General features: G+C 45.8%; 1 protein-coding gene across 3 annotated transcripts in view; it reads right to left on the bottom strand.

The window, feature by feature from the left end:
- The window catches only part of LOC142214296 (NACHT, LRR and PYD domains-containing protein 12-like), a 398,233-nt gene that overhangs the window by 306,218 nt on the left and 69,308 nt on the right, over positions 1-22,707 (bottom strand). For all 3 annotated transcript variants that reach the window (XM_075283201.1, XM_075283204.1, XM_075283202.1), the window contains exons 6-7: positions 17,253-18,954; positions 6,931-7,101 (exon numbers count right to left, since the gene is read on the bottom strand). In XM_075283201.1, the coding sequence (XP_075139302.1) occupies positions 6,931-7,101; positions 17,253-18,954 (1,873 nt within the window). The remainder of the gene's footprint in view (positions 1-6,930; positions 7,102-17,252; positions 18,955-22,707) is intronic.

The raw sequence follows: 22,707 nt of genomic DNA on the forward strand, positions 1-22,707 counted from the left end.
AAGCAGCTGATACAGGTCCAGGCGCAACAACAACAGGCCCTGGCGCAGCAACAGGAAACAAACCGCCTGTTAATAGAGCAGATGGCTGCACTCCAAGAGTCTGGCACGACTCAAGCCCGACGAATGGAGGTAATCCCGTCTGAGACTGCCAAGGTAAAGAGGGCTGTACAGCAGGGGTTGCAGAAAATGACATCCGATGATGACGCCATGGCCTACCTCGCGGTGTTCGAGAGAGTGGCAGAGAGAGAGGGTCTGCCGAGTGCAGAATGGGCAGATGTGATTGCGCCCTTCCTCTCCGGTGAACCCCAAAAGGCCTACTATGACCTCAGGGAGCAGGATGTCCGGGACTATACCAAACTGAAGTTGGAGATCCTTGCTCGCCTGGGTGTCACACCAGCAGTTCGCGCTAGGAGAGTGCACAGTTGGACCTACACCGTTGACAAACCCACCAGGTCCCAGATGTACGACCTAATCCATCTGGTACGCAAATGGCTGGAGCCAGAGACCTGCACACCCGCCCAAATCGTGGAAAAGGTGGTCGTTGATCGCTTCTTCAGGGCGCTGCCGGCAGAGCTACAATGCTGGGTTGGACACGGGGACCCCAAGACTGCTGATCAACTGGTCAACCTGGTCGAAAGGTACATAGCGACCGAGGACTTCCTCCATGATGTTCCCACAGCACCAACTCCTCTCAGGACTGCCCGTCCCGTGACATCGCTGGGTAAGAGGGGTACAATGGGAGGAGTGTGGAAATCTGCGAGAGGGAACAGGGCTCTGGACCTCGGGCGAGGGCAAAAGACTGAACTTGAACCTAAGCGGCCCACAGGTCCTAGAAGGGAATCCCTGTTGAAAAGGCCTGTGTCCCTCCAGTGCTGGAGGTGTCATGAGTGGGGACATGTGGCCGCCCTTTGCCCTCTTACTTCAGAGCTCATGGAGTGTGACGCTAATAGGCGGCAGTCGCTATTTGCTGTACCGGTGTGTGCAGCCATGCCAGGGACTGAGCCACATGCATGCATGTTAAGGGTTAATGACCGCTCAGCAACAGCCCTGCTGGACTCTGGTAGCTCAGTGACTTTGGTTAAAGCCAGCCTTGTGACTGGGGACTATATAACAGGCAAACAGGTGAAAGTATTGTGCATCCATGGGGATATTATAGCTTACCCTGTGGCCTCAGTTAAACTGGTAACTCCCTCTGGGACTGTGACCTATGAGGTCGGTGTGGTAAAACGGCTCATGTATGAGGTAATTTTGGGCCGTGATTTCCCGTTGTTTTGGGAATTATGGAAGAAAGGTAACGCTCCTGCTGCCAGTGAAGTAACTCCACCAGAATCTGTTCCTTTCTCTGAAAATAATGGTTCATGTGCAGGGACCCATGGAAGTAGTAAAACTAATTTGGGGAAAAATGTGAATGAACCTGAGGTGTGCAATAATGAATGGTTCCCCCTGCAAGTGTTAGCCGGGGAAGAAGAAGAAACTTCCCCACCAGGGCATCAGGTGCTAGATTTAGGAGTGTCTCGGGGTAACTTTGGGACTGAGCAAGCAAGAGACCCCACTTTGAGTACTGCACGTGCCAATGTCACGGTAATAAATGGTGTACCACAGGATCCTGAAGCTGACCAGAAATTTCCACACTTTTCTATGAATAGGGACCTGGTGTATCGAGTCACCAAGTGTAACAATGAAATTGTGGAACAGCTTTTGGTGCCAAAACTGTACCGTCGCATGGTGTTAGATATGGCTCATAATCATGTGTTGGGTGGTCATTTGGGGACTAGTAAAACACAAGAGAGAGTCCTCCAATGTTTTTTTTGGCCTGGGGTATATGAAGAAGTGAGGAGGTACTGTGAGTCTTGCCCCACGTGCCAATTAAGTGCCCCAACATCCCACTACCGTAGCCCGTTGGTGCCACTTCCTATCATTGAGGTACCATTTGAAAGAATTGCAATGGACTTGGTGGGGCCTCTAGTCAAATCCGCTAGGGGACATCAATACATTCTGGTTGTGTTAGACTATGCCACCAGGTACCCGGAGGCAGTTCCCTTAAGAAACATGGCCTCCAAAAATATAGCTCGGGAGTTGTTTTACATGTTCTCTCGCACAGGAATTCCCAAAGAAATACTTACGGACCAGGGTACCCCCTTTATGTCAAACGTTATGAAAGAACTATGCAAATTGTTTAAAATCGCGCATATCCGTACATCAGTGTACCACCCCCAAACTGATGGATTAGTGGAGAGGTTCAATAAAACCCTCAAGCACATGTTGAAAAAGGTAGTGGAAAGGGATGGCCGGGACTGGGACTGTCTGTTACCGTATCTTATGTTCTCCATCAGGGAGGTAACCCAAGCATCTACAGGGTTTTCCCCCTTTGAGTTAGTTTATGGCCGGCATCCAAGGGGTTTGCTAGATATTGCCAAAGAGACCTGGGAGACTGAGGCCACCCCATATAAAAGTGTTGTTGAACATGTGGTCCAGATGCAGGACCGAATAGAGACAGTGATGCCCATTGTCAGAGAGCATATGCAAAAAGCTCAGGAGGCCCAGAGCAGAATTTACAACAGGTCTGCCCAGGTGAGGACCTTTAATCCAGGGGACCGGGTCCTAGTTCTAGTTCCCACCGTTGAGAGTAAGTTTCTGGCAAGGTGGCAGGGTCCTTATGAGATTGTAGAAAAGGTGAGTGAGGTGAATTACAAGGTGCATCAGCCAGGCAGGAGAAAACCCTTCCAGATTTACCACATAAACCTCATCAAGCCGTGGAAGGATAGAGAGGCTTTGGTAGCCACCCCGACTGTGGTTAAAGAAGGGTTACAGCCAATTTCCCCAGTAAGAATAGGAGAGGCCCTGTCAGGACACCAGAAACAGGAGGTAAAGGAGTTCCTACAGCGCAACAGGGGCAAGTTTTCTGACCTACCCGGCCGAACGCACCTGATAAAACATCATATTAAAACTGAGCCCAATACTAAAGTGAGCCTGAAGCCGTACAGGATACCAGAAGCCCGCAGAGTGGCGGTATCCTCTGAGGTCAAGCGCATGCTTGAACTGGGAGTCATTGAGGAGTCAAACAGCGAATGGTCAAGCCCCATTGTACTAATCCCAAAGCCCAATGGGACATGGAGGTTCTGTAATGACTTCAGGAAGTTAAATGAGGTATCCAAATTTGATGCGTACCCCATGCCCCGAGTGGATGAACTGATAGAGAGGCTGGGGAGTGCCAGGTACATCACAACACTTGACCTTACAAAGGGTTACTGGCAGATACCATTATCTGATGCGGCAAAAGAAAAGACTGCATTCTCCACTCCTGAAGGCCTGTTCCAGTATGTAGTGATGCCATTTGGGTTACATGGGGCCCCTGCTACATTTCAGAGGCTGATGGATCTGATCTTGAGACCACATCGTGATTATGCTGCTGCCTACCTGGACGATGTGGTCATTTTTTCACCTGATTGGAAAAGTCACCTCTGTAAAGTACAGGCCGTCCTAGACTCCATCAGTGATGCAGGCCTGACCATAAACCCTGAGAAGTGTGCATTGGGTCTGGAGGAAGCAAAATACCTGGGCTACATTATTGGTAAGGGATTGGTTAAGCCCCAGATAAATAAAATTGAGGCGATACAGAATTGGCCTAGACCGCTAACGAAAAAACAGGTCAAGGCCTTCCTGGGCATTACCGGATACTACCGCCGGTTTGTGCCTAATTTTGCCTCCATTGCATCACCATTGACGGACTTAACAAAGGGCGGTAAGTCAGTCATGGTAAAATGGACCCCAGAGGCAGAGAAGGCTTTTCAGAGTCTAAAGTCCGCTCTGTGTGAACAGCCAGTGCTAATCTCCCCAGATTTCAGAAAACAGTTTCTGGTTCAGACTGATGCATCTGATACAGGGTTGGGAGCCGTCCTGTCACAGGTAGTAAATGGGGAAGAACACCCAGTGATGTACCTGAGTAGGAAACTGACCCCAGCAGAGAGAAATTATGCCATAGTGGAGAGAGAGTGTCTGGCCATCAAATGGGCCCTAGAGTCCCTAAAATATTATCTGCTGGGTAGAAAGTTTGTGTTGGTGACAGATCACGCTCCACTGGCCTGGATGAAGCAAAATAAGGAGAGAAATGCGAGGGTGACCAGATGGTTTCTCTCCTTACAAAACTTCTGTTTCAACCTTGAACATAGACCAGGGAAATTGCAAGGAAATGCGGATGCATTGTCCAGGGTCTGCTGTCTCTTCAGTAAAAATGCCCAGACCTCTGGTCTGGAGAAGAGGGGGGGATATGTGGTAAAGTGTACGGTAAGGTGGTGGATGGCGTGTATATCTCGCCTGGTTTCCTCAGCCAGGTGAGATAAAGGAAAGCCAGGGTAAGCATGTTCTAGCAGAGCATAGTCTGCTGGAACTCTTGTTCCTTATTATGGGCTGGCTTTTCTGGACTGGAGGGCAGGTTGGTAGTGGGAGACTTCCAGTCCACACCCTTACTCCACCACGGGTTTTGCCCTGAGTCTGGGGCATCCACAGGTGAGCTTCCTTAGGGCTATTTTACTGGGGAAGGAAGCTCAGTTAGGAGCCTGGTACACACAAGGAGTGTGTAAGGAAAACAGGTACCTTGTGGACTTTGACTGCTAATATGGTGACTCAACCTGCTGTAGGTCAGAGAGGTAACCTGCTGTATAGGTAGAGCCGGACAAGGCTTAGGTTTTGTTTGTTGTTTTGTTTCTTTGCTGGCACCGTGTTTTATGCCGAATGCTCAAATAAAACACTGGACTTGTTATTCTACTACCTGTCTGCATGGTGTCATTGCCGTTCCCAACCGTGTGAGCTGAACCCCTTACAACATCTATATACAGGTTAAAGCTTCACCAGGAATTATAAGCATCATCTATCCGGCATCAGCTGGGAGAAGCGGGCCAACGAGGATAGAGAGTTCCTGGGATCCACACTGCGCCATGGGCGTCCCCTTAGCACGCAGGTCCAACACTTCTAACTTTGCAGCAAACGTTCTCAGCTTATATCTTATTTGAAAACAAATGCCTGCGTAGCCCAGTGCTATGCAAACTAACAGATCAGTATTTTTCCAGTATAAGGCCTCCCCCCTCCGAACGGCCAGCTCTTCAGAGGTTAACCTTGTAGCAGTCAGTAATAGCACCTATTGTCTTAATAGTGTTGTTTTGCTGCCATCTACTGGTGTGAAGAAATATAGCCTGGGACTGCACCAATGTGAGAGACAATAAGCACCCTGTTTTGCCTGCTAAATGGTGCAGCCCGGAGGAAATGACGTGAGCAGGAAGCACAGAGCAGTGTGGTGTGGGCCCAGAGTGTGTGCTGTGAGGACCTGTGAGAGGCCATTGCTGCAGTAGGCCATAGTAGAAGGCCTGAAGCACTGCAGAGACTGACTGGAGAAGGTGGCAGTGTTGTGGAGATTGTTCTGAAGACTAAAGCCGGACTGTGCCTTGGACTGGGTTCAGACCTTCACCCAAGACAGAAGCAAGACAGAGTCTGCTGAGTTCCTGGAAAGGCCTGCATCGAGGGAGCACCACAGAGAGCTGAGAGAGACTGTATAAACCCGGTACCGTACAAGTATCTCAGGGACTGCTAGGGCCAGTTCATAGCGTGCGTTATCCTCATACTGTTATATGTAACTTAGTTTCTTTTGTTGATTCCTTCCCATTTTCCATAAGTAAATTGTGTTATATACCTGCCAGTGTGCGTCTGTCTCCTAGTCGCGGATCCTCGTTACCTGCTGGCCCGGACTTACAACCTGACACTGGGAAAATCCTTCATCGGATGTTGAATGCTCCTGGTGCTAAGCAAACCTGCATTCCCATCAACCAGTGTTATATGGTACAGAATTCTCATACCAATATTCTGTGAGAAGCAGTTATAAAAGAGCTATGTGTGAATATGCAGCGTCTCTCACTAAACATTACCAAGTCTACAGAACTTACAGGCTAACTGTTACCATCTAATATTCTTAAAGGGATACTGTCAATATGGATTCCGGATGGTCAATTAATACCTTAGCACTACATATGGCGGGCGGCCGCCAGTACGGCGGATGTCGGGAAAGTGTTAATAATGCAAATCATAATTAACTGAAGATGTCTTAACTGATAACAACAGGCTGAACTGAGTGTTAATAGTAGGTGATGACACCGTAATCGTACACTTTGGCACCAAAGCTATCTATTGTTGTGTGCACGTTGTGGACCACCACTGTGTGGCAGACCTGAGCTCAGACTCAGCGACCCAGGTCGTAGGTCGTAGACCTTTCTGGCTGAAATAGCTGCTGTTGATGCGGGATCTCCTCCATTGCAAGCAGCACTGCCTCTGGAGTGTCATACATTCAATCACAGTTCCCAATGCAGCTCCTCACGAGGTCCGGCGTTCATTGCTCCCCAGCAGCGCTTTCCTGCGTGGTCTTCTCCCATCTAAGCTGAGGAATGTAGAAGAGGTCGTCTCTGTTCACACAGGGCTGCTCTCGGTTCTGGCAGAAAGTTCTCTAGCGCGGATGGCGACAGATCCTATTCCAGCATCTCTGCCTTTTACCGAACCTTGGAGACTAACTAAAATGGCCACATCAGAGCTTCCTGTGAAGCACTTCCTCCTACCAACAAATCTCTTACGAAGTCTGTGGAGGAACAGCAGGGCGAAAACAGTGGCAACTTGTGACCAAAGGGCAATATTGCAGGCATTAGTCCATTCAATTTAATGTAATCAGCTTATATTGTGCAACTATATACAGCGGTACTCATTCAGGATATACAGATTGTCAAGTGTGGTGTATTTGCCTGACTCACATACACAGTAGTGACATCACATATGAAGGTGCAGTCAGTAGTTTATCTCAGACATAACAATGCTGCGGAGGAACATAAAACAGAATAAAATCCCTGTAAAACTTGTCCCCACATGTCTCATCCTGTACACATCTCTTATACTCACTTTAATTCCTCTATCCTGCAGTCTGGACTGGACAGAGCGTCCATCAAGTCACTGAAGTGAGGACCGGACAGAGGGTTATTACACAGGAAAAGTATCTTCAGGGACCGGTTATTGCTTATTATAGAGGCCAACTGGGTGCAGGAAGTGTCTGGTAGATCATTATTATCCAATCTGTAATAATAATAAGATGAAATGTGAGTCATATCAGCAGAAAGTATCACACATGATAGGATTAGATACATAATATGACTCTGGACCCTGTAGATCTTTGTGTTTGCTTCTCCGGTTGGGTTCTTAGTCAGCTATGTTTCCGTGGGATCTGTTCTTGTACAAGGCAACTCAGTATTTGCACCATATAGCAGCAGATATCTGATGGATCCAGATATAAAAACGTACCCTGTGGCGTTTTTCTATCCAGCTCTCTCAGATGTCTGATACTGTAGCTGTGAGGCCATATCTGCAACGCCTGATGGCAATAAAAGTGATTCCAGCTCCTGCTTTGCTGTCCCAGTCAGTGGGAGGAATTTTCAGGGTTTTAACTCAAGTTGAATAAAATGTTGAGGCTGGAGCCGTCTAAGGACAGCCCCTGCTTCACCACTGTGCAGAAGAATTTGGGGTGGTTGCAGCATCGTTAATAGCAAGAATTGTAATGTACATTGCAGCACTTACTGCTGTTATAATGCTGCTCATTACTCATACCTGTGCGTTCAAGGTAGAACACAACAAGCCTTTTACAATGCAATAATTGCATATAAGTACTGCCAGCTGTGTCCAGAACTTGTGTCAAAGACTGAAAGTAACATATAAACAGGTGTTTTCTTCTATTCCAGACCCTTTTTTATTTTTCAGGAATACATAGTTGGCAGGTGGTGATTGGGTGATTGTGAAAAGACATATCAGAAAGACTCTTGAACCCAGATATGACGGTCCCTCCAAAGTACTGCTGACAACTGCCACCTCAGTCAAATTGAAGGGAAAATCTACCTGGATAACACGCTTCCCATTGTAAAAAAGGTTCTTAAACCATGGCAGGAATGAAGAGATGGACATTATTTGTTTTATGCTTTCTTAAATGATAATGGGGATATTGCAAACCATTGTACAAGTCGCCATGGTCATATGGCTTATATATATGTTTCTCTTTCAAGTAGATTTGATATGTTCTAATTGATGTTATGATAAAGATAGATATAATTGGTAGACATTATATGAATATCAGATGGGGAATCCAGCAGGTCTGGCATTTAGGGAGCTAAGTGAACGTACTCATCTGATATGAAAATAAATGTCTAAAATGGGGGAACTGTGGGGAGCCAACAATATCTTTGGAAAAATTAAGTATAAAAAGGTGGGGGCTGATGCTGTTATATCTCTTTATATCTTTCTCTCTCACTTCTTCTCAGGGATGAGCTGTCTGTTCCACAAGGAGCCGGTTAAACTGGCTATGTGCTGTGTATTTGTTGATATTATACACAAAGCTACACCATCTTCAAAGAGATGAGTAGTCTTGATAAAGAGGATGGAGTCGGTCAGGCTGGGAATGGGCATTGTTCATATTGCTGTAAACAAAAGATCAAAGAAGAAAGACCCCTTTTAGGTTATAAGGAGATGAATGGGCTATCTATCTGATTATCCTCAGGGCCGCACCTTTGAATCAATTTAGAGTGTGTAAACACCATGAGATATACATCTAGAGTTAGTGTGAGATGTTAATTCCATTCTTCTTTTTCCTATGAGAAAGTTTATCCCAGTTTGAGATAGGAGATTACAGCCAATAGCCATGTGCCAGGTTTATGCTACAATCCTATAACCAATCATGTTATGCCAACTATGTTATGTTATTAGAATAGTCCAACCTGCTTTTGTCTGTATTTAAACTACCTTTTTGTACCAATAAACTAGAACTCACTTAATACACTATCAGCTGTGTGTGTGTGTGACTTCTCCAGGCCTGATGATGGGTGTGGCTTATCCAGGCCTGATAGTTAATTTGGAATTACAGACAACATAACTCAGGGGGTATTGTGCCCCCAACAGCTCCTAGCTGTGTGCGGGAGTATGGGTGTTTGATGGCTCCAAGCTGTGTGCAGGACCATGCAAACTCCCCTGGTAACTCCAAGCTGTGTGCAGGAGAATGTTGTAAACGTCCGTGGTGGCCCCTAGCTGTCACAGGGGTAAGTGTGTGTGTTTGCTGGCCTGGGGTGAGTGTTAACCCTTGGCAGCCGTGTGTGTTTCACTTGTACTGGTGCACCTGGCCAGCGAGCTAAACTAGCAGGGTTTTAGTTACACCTTGTTCACATTGAGTGTCGCACAGTACACACTGTTCACATTGAGTTCAGGCTGCAGTGTCTTGCAGTAGTTCACATTGAGTCTAGGCTGCAGTGTCTTTGCAGTAGTTCACATTGACTTTCAGGCTGCAGTGTCTTGCAGTAGTTTACATTGAGTCCAGGCTGCAGTGTCTTTGCAGTAGTTCACATTGATTTTCACACTGCAGTGTCTTTGCAGTAGTTCACATTGAGTTCAGACATACAGCCGCCCACCATTGGGCCTGTGGACCTCGCTGCAATGTCTTGCAGCTAAGAGGTTCTGTAGTTTAAAAAAAATATATATATATATATATATATATATATATATATATATATATATACACAAAACCGTAACACAGGGTCAGCAGGGTGGCAGCAGTGGGAGGTCAGGAGCCAAGCATGCCTGGGGTAGACCACCTGCTTCATAGCAGCAGCCTACCTGCTCAGAAAGCAGTGGTGAAGGGGTTCACAGAGGCAGTGGTGGTAGCAGTTATTTAGTGCTCAGTGTTGGGGGTAAAATCACCTTCTCAGTGTGGCAGTTTTTGTTAAGCCAGAGGGGGAGGTGAACATGGCCAGACAGTATGTTCAATCTGGGGGCCGAAGGTGAAGCGTGGCCAGGGTGCCAATATTGACACCACAGCCCTGCGTCAACATATGCAGCATCACCATAAAGTGGCCTGCGAGTGCTGTGGCTCCAATATGGTGATCCAGCCTGCTGCTGGAACATCGCATCACCCAGTGGCATGTAGCCTATTTCAGGCATCAAGGCTCCACCACCTCAGCCGAAGGAAGCTGTGTGTCCTTTCTATCATCTGCTGGCCATGATGCTCCTGCTCCTCCTCCTAGTCAGTCATTGCGTCAGCAATCGATCATGGAATATATATCTAAGAATCACAAGTATGCGTACACTCACTCAACTGTGCAGAAGCTGAATGTGCTCCTGTTCAAGTCGCTGCTGCTGCAGTCCCTTCCTTTCGAATTGGTTGACTTTTTACCATTCAGAGAACTAATGGCTTGTGCCGAGAAGAGGTAAAGAGTCCCAAGGCGTAATTTCTTTGCCAAAAAGGCAGTACCAGCCCTGCACAAATATGTAGAACAGAAGGTGGACCAGTCCTTGAGCCTGTTGGTGTCTGCCAATGTGCACAGCAGGGCCGACGTGTCGACCTGTAACTACGGTCAAGGACAATATATGTTCTTTACGGTCCATTAAGATAATGTGGTTCCTGCTCAGACACTTGGACAGGTTCTCTCTTCGTTGGTCCTGCAACAATATCTGCCTCAGCCTCCACTGTGTCCTCAACCTCCACTACAGAGACAATTCACAATATTCCTCCAGCATAACACAAGTGCAGGGCACAGTGGTGTCACACTTTTCTTGATCTCATTTGCCTGGGTGAACAAATTCACACAGGGGAGGAACTGCTCCGTGTCCTTAATCAAGAAATTGAATTTTGGCTTTCTCCAAGAAAACTTAAAATTGGAACCATGGTGACCAACAATGGAAAGAACATGGTGTTGGTGCTGCATCAAAGAGGGCTGAGCCATGTGCCCTGTATGGTACACATTTTCAATCTGATTGTCTAGCGTTTCCTTACGTGTTTCACCCATCTGCAAGACATCCTTAGTGCTAGTTCACACAGGGTTCTGCATGAACACATTCCATCGCGGCTGCCACGACAGGATTCCGGTCTGAATCGGCAGCGAAATCCGTCTGAAGAAAGGTCAGCTCACTTTGAGCGGGAACAAACTGCTAGCAGAAAAAAGAACTCTAGTGGTTTATATAGACCTCTATTGTGAGTGGGGCGGATTTTGAGGTGGATTCCGCGCCACAATCCACCCCCTCTTGCCCCGTGTGAACTAGCCCTTAAAATTGCAAGTAAACTATGCATGCACTTCAGCCACTCATACTCTGCCAAGTACACACTCCTTGAACTCCAGTAGTAGAACGGCCTCCCATAACATAGGCTGATATGCAATGTTTCCACCCACTGGAATTCAGCCCTCCATATGTTGTATTGGCTATATGAATAGAGAAAAGCCATAAACAATTTCTTGATGATCCATGTGGACAGAGGTACTCCTGTGTAACTTTAATGTTAGCCAGTGGCAGCCCAAGCGTGACACCTGTCATCTGCTCGTTCCCTTTGAGGAGGCCACTTCATTAGTCTAACAATGGGATGAACAACGTTATTCCACTGATTCATTTCCTGGAAAGATGCTTTTAAATCTGGCTGGTCAGTCGACTGGAGATGTGGTGTTAACATCTTACAGCCACATGAGCCCAGTGGGGGCTGAACTGCAGGAGAGGATGAGTGAGGAGGACATTGGAGCACAAGCAATGTGTAGCTAAATGAGTGGTTTTTCTACATAGGTGAAAGGAGATGACAGGATGAGAGTTTTTACTTATACCGGGGGTCGAGGATTGCAAAAATCCATTATTGTTTGCTCTCCATGATGTGAAATATGCCTTTTGTCTTTGAAAAGCAACCTAACATGAAGTCAGCCATGTGTGCTAGTGTGTTACTTGGCATGTCTTCTAATGAGCTTCTAACCAGCACAGTTGGGGGAATCAGGGTGGATTGAGCCTCTAACCAGGAGAGTTTGGGGGAATCAGGGTGGATTGAGCCTCTAACCAGGAGAGTTTGGAGGAATCAGGGTGGAGTGAGCCTAGTAGGAGCAGAATTGTGCAACGCTGATGGTGGAGGAGTATGAGGAGGAAGAACAATTGTAGAGGGTGAGCACACACATGAATCTTCATGTCCAGGTGCTTGACACTGCTGGACATGAAAATGATGGGTCTATCCAGTGGCTGTTCATTTTGATTAGCGTCAGCCGGTCAGCACTGTCAGCTGACAGCCGGCTGGGCTTATCCGTGATTATGCCACCAGCTGCGCTGCAGACCCTCTCCGATAGCACACTGGTGGCAGGGCAGGAAAGGACCTCCAATGTGTACAGTGCAAGTTCCAGCAACAAATCCAACTTGGAGACCCACTAAGTGTAGGGCGCAGAGGAATAGGAGAGGACAGGGCTGTGGTCGGCCAGGTACTCCCGCAATATGCGCCTATACTTGTCCCTCCTAATGACACTAGGCCTCTCAGAGGCGGTAGTTTGGCCAGGGGGTGCCATTAACGTGTCCCAGACCTTGGAGACTGTGCCCCTGGTGGGTGTTGACCGGATGGCAGTTGTTATTTTAATAACGCCGCGCAAACGCGCACCGTGAAAAAATGTGGCGCAAACACTACCGTAAACGTGGCGCTCAACGTAAAAATAAGCACAAATTGAGCGTCATGTTACTCCGTGTGAATGGACCCTTAGAAAGCAGTGTTTTTGGCCCTTGGAGTGAGTAGAGCCTTGTACAAGCAGTGTTTTTAAATCTTGGAGTGAGTAGACACCCTAACCAGCAGAGATGGGGGGAATCAGGGTGGATTGATCCTAGCAGAATCAGAATTGTGCAGTGCTAATGGAGGAGGAGTATGAGGAGGAGGAGGAGGAATTGGAGAGGGTGAGCACACACATGCAACTTCATGTCGGGGTGCTTGACACCGGTCAACATGAAAATGATGGGTCTATCCAGTGGCTATTCATTTTTATGAGCGTCAGCCGGTCAGCACTGCCAGCTGACAGCCGGCTGGGCTTATCTGTAATTATGCCACCGGCAGCGCGGAAAGGATGCTGGCGGCAGGGCAGGAAAGGACCTCCAATGCGTACAGTGCAAGTTCCAGCCACAAATCCAACTTGGAAACCCAATAAGTATAGGCCGCAGAGGGATCGGAGAGGACAGGGCTGGTGTTGGCCAGGTACTCCCGCAACATGCACCTATACTTATCCCTCCTGGTGACACTAGGCCCTTAAGTGGTGATACTTTGGCGAGTGGGTGCCATTAACGTGTCCCAGACCTCGGAGAGTGTGCCCCTGCCGGGTGTGGACCGGATGACAGTTTGTCGCCTGTTGGAGGAACTCTCCTGTGTGCCGCCAACGACAGTTGATGGAAACATTTCCATCATATTCTGCACCAGTTGCTTGTGGCAATCACTCATGCAACTGGCCCTCCCCTCTACCGGAATAAAGTTACAAACAAAATTTTTATACCGGGGGTCGAGGATTGCAAAAATCCAGTAGTCTCGTTGCTCTCCAGGATTTTGGCAATACGTTTGTCAGTTGCAAAGCACTCCAACATGTATTCAGCCATGTGTGCCAGAGTGTTACTTGGCGTCACTTGGCTGCCCCCACTGGAATGCTCACTCTCCATTTCCTCCTCCTCCTCCTCTATTTCGCCCCAACCGCGCTGCAGCAATGGGACACAATGAACTTCCCCGCTAGCCTCCTCTGTGACAATGAGATCTGCCACTTCATCCTCGTCCTCATCCTCCTCCTCCTCCTCCCTCAATGTACGCTGTGAAGCAGACAGGAGTGTGCCATGACTATCCTGCTGGGATGTTTCAGCACCTATGCCCGACTCCTCAGCGTCCAATGCGTTATCCCTGATGGCGATGAGGCATTCTCGCATCACACAAACTTAGTTCCTAAACTGACAACCTGCCTACACAGGAAACTAGCTGTGACCTCCTGTCTCAAAATTATTTAGTCAAAGTGTGAGCGCCTGGAGGGCATCAACTCAAAGTATATAAAGGCAAGTCCCCGTCCAACAGGGGTGGTGGCCATGACCTCACTGATCATTCTCAGTATGGGCAAAATGGGACTTAGCCTCTGAATGGCTCCAAAAGGTCTGAGCATGCTCAGTAGGGGAAGAATGGGACATAGCCTCTGAGCGGCTCCAAAAGGTCTGAGCATGCTCAGTAGGCAGAAAGCTGGACTTAGGCTCCAGACACCTCACTGCATGAGGCCGAGGGCAAGAGTTGGATTGACCCACAGGGACCCTGTGCGCTGGAAAGGAAACCTGCAGGACCCCATCCTAACATTGTTTTCCACCTTGAACACACGGGTATGACTCATGAGCAGCTGTATACTCTGAGGACAATGGCTAATGAGCCCCTAATTTCTTTCCCCACTATTGAACACCTTTAAAAATGCATTATGAACTGAGTGCAGGTATTAGTTAATGATAATTCATTGTTTTTGGCTATAGAAGGCTTGTTGTGTTCCACCTTGAACAAACAGGTATAAGTAATGAGCACCAATTTAGCAGCAGTGAGTGCTGCAATGTGTATTAAGTTTCTTTCCGTTAACAACGCTGCAACCATGCCAAATTCTTCTTTTTCCTCCCTATACTTTCCCTTCAATAGCAATACTCTTTTCCTGAACTGGTGTCCATTTTATAACACTGTCCCTAGCTTCTGCTGGTGTCTGTTCCTGCAGTAAGAGCAATGTGAAACGACTATACTAAAAATGCCCATTCGTTTTTATAGGGCTGTGACATCACCGGGGTGACTGGCTGATGATTAGCTGCACAATTGGTATTTTGGGTGATCCCGCATTCACATAGTTCCCTGCCCCTTTTCCTAACATGTGCAGCAGTTATTTTATTTAAAAATGCTATTTGATCCATTGAAGCATGAAGAAATCCAGATTCTAGGCGAATCAAAGATTTCCTGAAATTCGAATCGAATTTAATTTCTGCAGAATTGATTCGCTCATCCCAACTAGGACCACTAGTGATCCCCAGAATAAATACCCTTAGTCCCTGGTTAGTAGTGCTAATACAGAAAGATTTAACCCCTTCCCGACATGCGCCGTAATAGTACGGCGCATGTCGGGTCTGTAACTATGGTGACCGCCCGGGAGCCGGGTGGCCGCCATAGCCGCTGGGTGTCTACCGATCGGAGGCATTAACTCCTCCGGCGCCGCAGTCTAAGGCGCCGGAGGCGCCATTTTCCCGGCGGCGCATGGGCGCCGCCATTTTGGCCGGGATCGCCGGCTCCTGGAGCATGCTCCAGGGCTGATGTCCCATTGCCATGACAGCCGGGAGCCTTGTACAGGCTCCCAGGCTTGTCTGCAAAGTGTCTCTTTTGCAGGCTGGTCTATGCAGCCTGCAAAAGAAAGGATGCTTTTTTGCAATGCATTGCAATGCATTAGCATTGTAATGCATTGCATTAGTGATCAGACCCCCTGGGGTTCAACACTCCTAGGGGGTCTAATAAATGCAAAAAAAAAAAAGTTAAAAAAAATATAAAAAGAATTAAAAGTTCAAATCACCCCCCTTTCCCTAGAACACATATAAAAGTAGTTAAAAACTGTGAAACATATACATGTTAGGTATCCCTGTGTCCGAAATAAAAAGTGATCAAAGCAATAAAATTTCCCGAAAATGGTAGAACTAAAAAGTACACCCGGCCCTGCAAAAAAAGACGCCCTATACATCCCCGTACACGTACATATAAAAAAGTTACGGCCGTCGGAATATGGCGACTTTTAGAAAAAAAAAATGTTAACACGGTTTTGGAATTTTTTTTAGGGGTCAAAATGTAAATAAAACCATATAAATTTGGTATCCCTGGAACCGTACCGAAACACAGAATACAGGGGACATGTCATTTTGGCTGCACAGTGAACGCCGTAAAACCAAAGCCCGTAAGAAAGTCGCAGAAATGCATTTTTTCTTCAAATCCACCCCATTCTGAATTTTTTTCCTGCTTCCCAGTACATTATATAGAATAATTAATGGTAGCATCATGAAAAAAAAATTTGTCCCGCAAAAATTAAGACCTCATATGGCTCTGGGAGCGGAAAAAAGTTATGGGGTTTAGAAGGAGGGGAGTCAAAAACGAAAAACGAAAATCAAAAAATGCCATCGGCGGGAAGGGGTTAAAGAGCCTCACTCCTAACTGTTCTCATAATCCCACTACTCAAGATAGTCAGGTTGTAGATATTGATGTGGATGGTGAGTTGATTTGACACAAGATCTTCACAAGAACCCTGCACCTGATATCTAAATCACATCTTCTCAGTAGTGCAGTGTTAGGATTGTGGGGCAGGTGCGGCCATGAGATGGGCATCGCTGCCTGTCCCTCTGCACAGTCCCGGGTTGCAGGCGTTAACCTGCCTTACAACAGCTGGGCGTGGTCAACTCTTTGATGGACTGGTGTGTCGACCAATGGACACTCAGATTGGGCAGCTGGGCTATTTGCTGGTGACCGCCACTTGCCTATATAAGGGGGCTGGTCTGATTGTCCAGCGCTCTAAGATCTATTCTCAAACCTGAAATTGTGTGTGTGTGTGTGTGTGTGTGTGTGTTGCGTGTGTGTGTGTGTTGCGTGTGTGTGTGCGCGCGTCTGTAAAGCCTTATTTGGCCCATCTAGCAATTATCCCTGGGTCAGCAATGTCACTATTAGTCAGGCAGCATGCCAGTATGTTATGTGGTAGTACTCACTAGGCTTCAGCTAGCTTAACTTCTCAGTCAGGGTTTACTGGAAGTGGTTAGACAGTAAATCTGTCTTGGTGGTTGGGTGAAACAGCAGCACACAGGGTTTACTTGGTTTCTGGCTAGTCCAGGAGTTCTGGATAGCCAGTTTGTTTATTTGTAGCGGCTGCTGTAACTGCACAGGTTTCTGTGAATTGCAATAGAGCACACCTGGTTGTTTATTTTAGCTGGCAGTGACACCAACTGTCACACAGTGTTCACACCAGGTTGTTCAGCAGTCAGAGTCCAGAGGGCTCCGTAGGGTTTTCGTTTATTTATTTATTTATTTATTTATTTTATAAACCCTGCTGACCATAACATGCTGCCTCAGGATATAACTTCAAGCAGTTATATGTCAGCATATAAGATAGAGAAATGCTACCTCATCTGTATTTTACTCTAAAGTTCCTTCTATACATTTCTTCTTGTAAGGAATCTATGTAACACATGAGATATTGTAGATGTGCATTTATATCTACATGACCCTCAATCTACTGCTCAGGACAGTCCTCACTGACATCACTACAGGAATCTGACCCCATCTACTGTACTACATAATAGGACCTGTACTAACAGTCATGATATATAATATAATAAGTTTATCAGAAGTTTGTCAGAACATTAAAACCTCAGAAAGATAAAATATAATTTATATTTACCTCAGATCCTGCACTTTATGTAACCCTGGTGCAAGTCTCTCTAATCCTTCAGTGTCTATGGAACATCTAGATAGATCGAGTTCTTCTATATTTGTGCAGATTTCCATGATAAATGCTAACACTGTGCAGTCTAGAGCTGACAAGCGAAAACTAGAAAGGTCCAATCTTCTGTATGATTGTAATGATTCCAGCACTAGAGCCTTATTCCGAGATTCAAACAGATAGAAGAATGTCCTGAGAAGATGTCGCTTCTGGGCTCCACTTTCCATTGGCCTCTGTTCTTCTAGAATGAAGTTCTTTAGCCAAGTGATAACATCTCTGGAAACCTGAACTGCTTGTTTGTCCAGGTATCCAGTTAGTATTGACCTGGTGGTGCAGTCTGATAGACCGCACAGGAAGCGGAGGAATATCTCACCACGTCCATCAGGATAGGATTTGGCTTTCTCTAGTGAATTCTGTAACTTCTCAGGAGAATAATCAGTATAATGGACCAAGGCAGAGAAGAATTCCTGAACAGTTAGATGTAAGAAGGAATAGGTCACAGGTTCCTCCGATTCCATCAGAAAACTTGACAAGAGCTTTGATTTATTGTCCACATAGAAAGAATCCAGATCTCGATCTTCGAAAATAATCCTGTGATTCATTACTCCATATTCTGCCATCCATCCGATGGACTGCAGGATCTTCTGAGCATCACTTTTCTCCAGGCTGTGATTGGACAGAATGTTGGCGACAAATATGGCAAACAGTTGTGTCACTGTTTTGGGTAATAATGTCACCTGCTGGTCACTACTTGTTGTCTGGAAGCTCCTGGATAATACAGTACAGATGATCCAGCAGTAGGACGGGAGGTAACAGAACGTGTACAAGGTGGCATTCTGCTTCACATAAGTAAAAGCCTTTTCTGACAGTTCAGGGTTGGAGAAGAAATTCTCAAAGTAAATCTTTCGTTCTTCTGGAAGAAACCCAGTGATTTCTACTATTCTCTGAAAAACTTTACAATCAATTGATGCCAGTTTGGTTGGACGACTGGTCATTAGGACAGAACAACCAGTAAGAAGAGACTTTCTCACCAAACTAACCACAATCTGACCACAATGTCCGAGCTGTTTAGGATGAGAGCACAAGTCACGTGATGTGAAATCCATTGTATGATTGCTTTCATCTAATCCATCAAATATAAAGAGAAGTTTCTCTGGATCTTGTAAGATATTGTCCAGCTGCTCCTCCAGATATGGGTACTGATGAAGGATCATGGTCTCCAGACTAACCTTATCCTTAAGTCTATTGAGTTCTCGGAATTTGAAGAAAAAGACAAAGGAGAATCTTTGATAGAGATCGCCCTGCACCCAGTCACAGACAAACTTCTGCATCAGTGTGGTCTTCCCTACACCGGGCACTCCGCTCACCATGACCATATGTGGTACAAGTCTGGATCGGTAGCACCAACGGAATAACTTGTTGGGGGAAATACGCAGTAATTCTTTATGTTTTTCCTTTAAATATTCCTCATGTCTTACCCCAGTCTCTATGAGCTCATTCTCAGAACGGTCCCTAAAGTGATCAGTGGAGACAATGATGAGGTTCACATAATATGTAGAGAGGGAAAAACTCTTCACTTCCTGGTTACATCTTGGAGGTATGTTCTCTGTAAGTTTCTTAGTATTTTCATAAAAGTGTTTCTTGTGACAGTTCTGGATGTCTGTAGAAATAAAGGTGAAAATAAGAAGCCAAAAAACTATTTTGTTGAAAAAAAGTCATCTCTAGTAAATCTCTCCCATGTTATATCTCCTCATAGCTGTTCACATGCTTCTAGATAAATTATAAAACTGTCATCATATGAGTAAAGTGTCTAAAACAAAACTCAAATTATAAGCAACAAAATAGCAGTCACCCTATGAATCCCTTATAGGAAAAAAAAAAGGAAAATAAATAATAAAGAAAAATACCTGTACATATAGACATATGCTGTACATGCATATACATATACTGTACAACCACACAAACATTTGGAATATATAATGGGGCTCAAGTCCCATAGGACCATAGAAACTCCCCTAGTAACAACACTAGCTCACTACAGGATTGTGCCCCCTCTTGGTAAGTGTACAAGTGGATGTTCTTTAGTATTTTGCACCTGTGAAGCTTCCATCATCTATCATTAGGACCTGGCTACTTTCTGTTTTGTATATTGTAATTGGAAAACTGTGAACTGACTTTTGTCAAGTTTGTCCAGAGTATTCCAAATTGTCCTATTTTTGCAAAACCCAGCAAATAGATATTTGTCATGGTTGATCTAAAATGGCTGCCAAATTATATTCTGGGGTCTCAGCCAAAGTTATATTAAAGTGAAAGTGACATTATTATACAGTTTTCTTTTCAGATCCCAGAGTATAATAGGTAAAGGCCCAGGAGATATATATATATATATATATATATATATATATATATATATATATATATATATATATAAACAGTTGCATAACTAGGAATGGCGGGGCCCCGTTGCAAACCATTGACATGCCCCCCCCACCGCATTGCTGCGCGCACTATTATGCCCCATAGTTGCCCCTGCACACAGCATTATACCCCATAGTGGCCCCTTGTTACGATCAGCAGGATATATTAAAAAAAAAACTAAAATAAATAATATCCTGCGGAGCCCAACTGGGCTTCTGAACTGCTACACCCCAGTGTGAATGCTGGCTGACAGTATCACTGCCAGCTAAACAAAAGTAACAGGGTGTGCTCTTGTTAAATTCACAGAGCCACCTGTGCAGGTCAGAGCAGCCGCTACAAGAATTAAACTGTCTAACCAGAACTCCTGGCCTAGACAGAGACCGCCTAAACCCTGTGTGCTGCAGTTCCACCCAACCCACAAGGAAACTACTGCCCAAGCAACTAGATATGTGAACACTGGCTTAGAACTACACAGCTAGCTAAGGGCTACAGAGGTTTTCCCCACTCAAACACACCAGGCAGCATGCTGCCCAACTAACAGTGGCATTGCCATCACTGGGGGAATATTGCTAGCTAGGCCAACTAATATTTCTTGGGGCTGGAACCCATGCACACACACACACACACACACAAATTCAGGTTTTAGGTTTGATCTTAGCTCGTCGGGCGTCCAGACCAGCCCACTTATATAGGCAAGGGGCGGTCACGCCCGAGCTTCCATTGGTCGACACCTATGTCGGTCAAACAGTCGACCATGCCCGGCTGTTGCAAGGCAGGTTATCCCTTGCAACCCTGGACTGTGCAGAGGAACAGACAGCGATGCCCATATCATGGCCGCAGCTACTGCGTAGCTACCTTTCAGACCCTAGAGTATAATAATCTGAGACTGAGAGGGGGATACAAACATAAACACTGTTACTTACCTATCCCTGCGCTCCCCGCTGTCAGCTATCTTCAATGACATCAGGGACATCATGTGACCGAGGGCCTGCATCGCGACGCATAAGGATGCAGGCCCCGGTCATGTGACGTCTGAGACGTCACACAAGTAGGCCCCGAAGCCTTCGCAGAATGTGGAGAGGTAAGTAACACTGTTTGTTATGTTCGCTTATCTCTCCCGGGCCTCTGATCATTATATCTTGGGTCTGAAAATAATGTATGCGGGTCCGCGAATTCACTTACTGATCCTGGCCCCTGCCAGGATCAGTAAGTAAGTAGGGCCTGTTACCTATTAAAAAAAAAACAAAAAAAAAACGCAGCGGTAGCGGCTGTCGCCGGGCCCCCTAATGTCCCAGGCTCTGTGGCAGCTGCCTCCGCTGCTTCCCCAGTAGTTACATCACTATATATATATATATATATATATATATATATATATATATATATATATTCATACTCACTTCTCTTACCTCTTTTGGTCCTCCTTGCAGTATCTGTGACCTCCTGGTAATGTCATGGGGTTCACCACTAAGACCTGTGAGTGGGCCACTAACAGTCACATGGGCATGTCAAGCGTCATGGCCCAATCATAGGCCTCAGCGGTGAGCCTGAGAACATGAAGTCGCCCAGGAGGTGGAGAAAAGCGCCAGATGCCACAAAGAAGCCAAAAAGAGGTAAGGGAAATTATTACAATTTTTTTTACACAAATGCTGAACCTTTACTTATTATACTGTGGAATCTCAAGAAACCCTAGAGCAGGGGTAGGCAACCTTTTTTGTTCGGTGTGCCAATTTAAATTAAAAAATTACAGCTGAGGTCCTTGGAGGGCCGAGCAATAATAGTAAGGCTGATGACCCCTATACTAAAGTCATATAGCACAAATTGTAACATAGCAGTGCTGTCGTACTGCGCTCCCAGCTACATGCATTTACCATTATTTGCCTGGATACAATTGTACTTTTCCATTAGAAGCAGTGCAAATACATGTGCAACCCACAATTAGTGGTAATGTATATGACTGAGAGCAGAGTGAGGTAACACCTGTAGAGCGGTGACACACTATGCACCAGGATGCTACATCCCCCGGCCGCCATTACTTTCACTTTTTTGTTAAAGCGGATTAATTTCAGTCAGTTTTAATTCCTGGCTGTGTGGTAACAGCAAAACCCCAGCCAGGAATGAATGAGTGTCAGACTTAGTGACAGCACTGGTACCTGGGAACTACCATAGTATTCGTTTTATATGGTTTTATAGAAAGGTTCCTAGGAGCCCTAACAGTATTCAACACTATGTTTTATAGATAGGTTCCTAGGACCCCTAAGAGTATTCTACACTATGTTTTATAGATAGGTTCCTAGGAGTCCTGACAGTATTCTACATTATGTTTTATAGATAGGTTCCTAGGAGCCCTGGCAGTATTCTACACTATGTTTATAGATAGGTTCCTAGGAGACCTGACTGTTCTACACTATGTTTTATAGATAGGTTCCTAGGAGCCCTGACAGTATTCTACCCTATATTTTATAAATAGGTTCCTAGCAGCCCTAACATTGCTCTACATTTTATTTTATAGATAGATTCAGAAGAGATATAGATAAAGCCCTAAGAGTATTCTACACTATGTTTTACAGATAGGTTCCTAGTAGAGATGAGTGAACGCCGTTCGATCAAATAGGTATTCGATCGAATATCATGGCGTTCAATGTATTCACAATCGAATACAAGGCCGCATACACAGTAAAAATTCGTATCCCCTCCCTCCTTCCCTGGCACGTTTTTTGCACCAATAACTGTGCAGGGCAGGTGGGACAGGAACTATGACAACAAAGACAGTGAAAAAAATTGAAAAAACCCATTGACTGCCGAAAACATGTGACCTCCCAATTCATAAGAATAGTGTCGGCCATCTTCGTCTCATTCTCGTTTTGGAGTGATAGAGAGAGTGTGGGGTCAGACTGTCAGTGCGATACACATATTATAGCTTTGTTAGGCAGGAATTGGGAATAATAACAGCTCTTTTCAGAGCTCAATAATAGCTATCTAGCTAGCAAATCATGCA

This window comes from Leptodactylus fuscus, chromosome 7, assembly GCF_031893055.1.
Source record: "Leptodactylus fuscus isolate aLepFus1 chromosome 7, aLepFus1.hap2, whole genome shotgun sequence".
NCBI classification, from domain to species: domain Eukaryota; kingdom Metazoa; phylum Chordata; class Amphibia; order Anura; family Leptodactylidae; genus Leptodactylus; species Leptodactylus fuscus.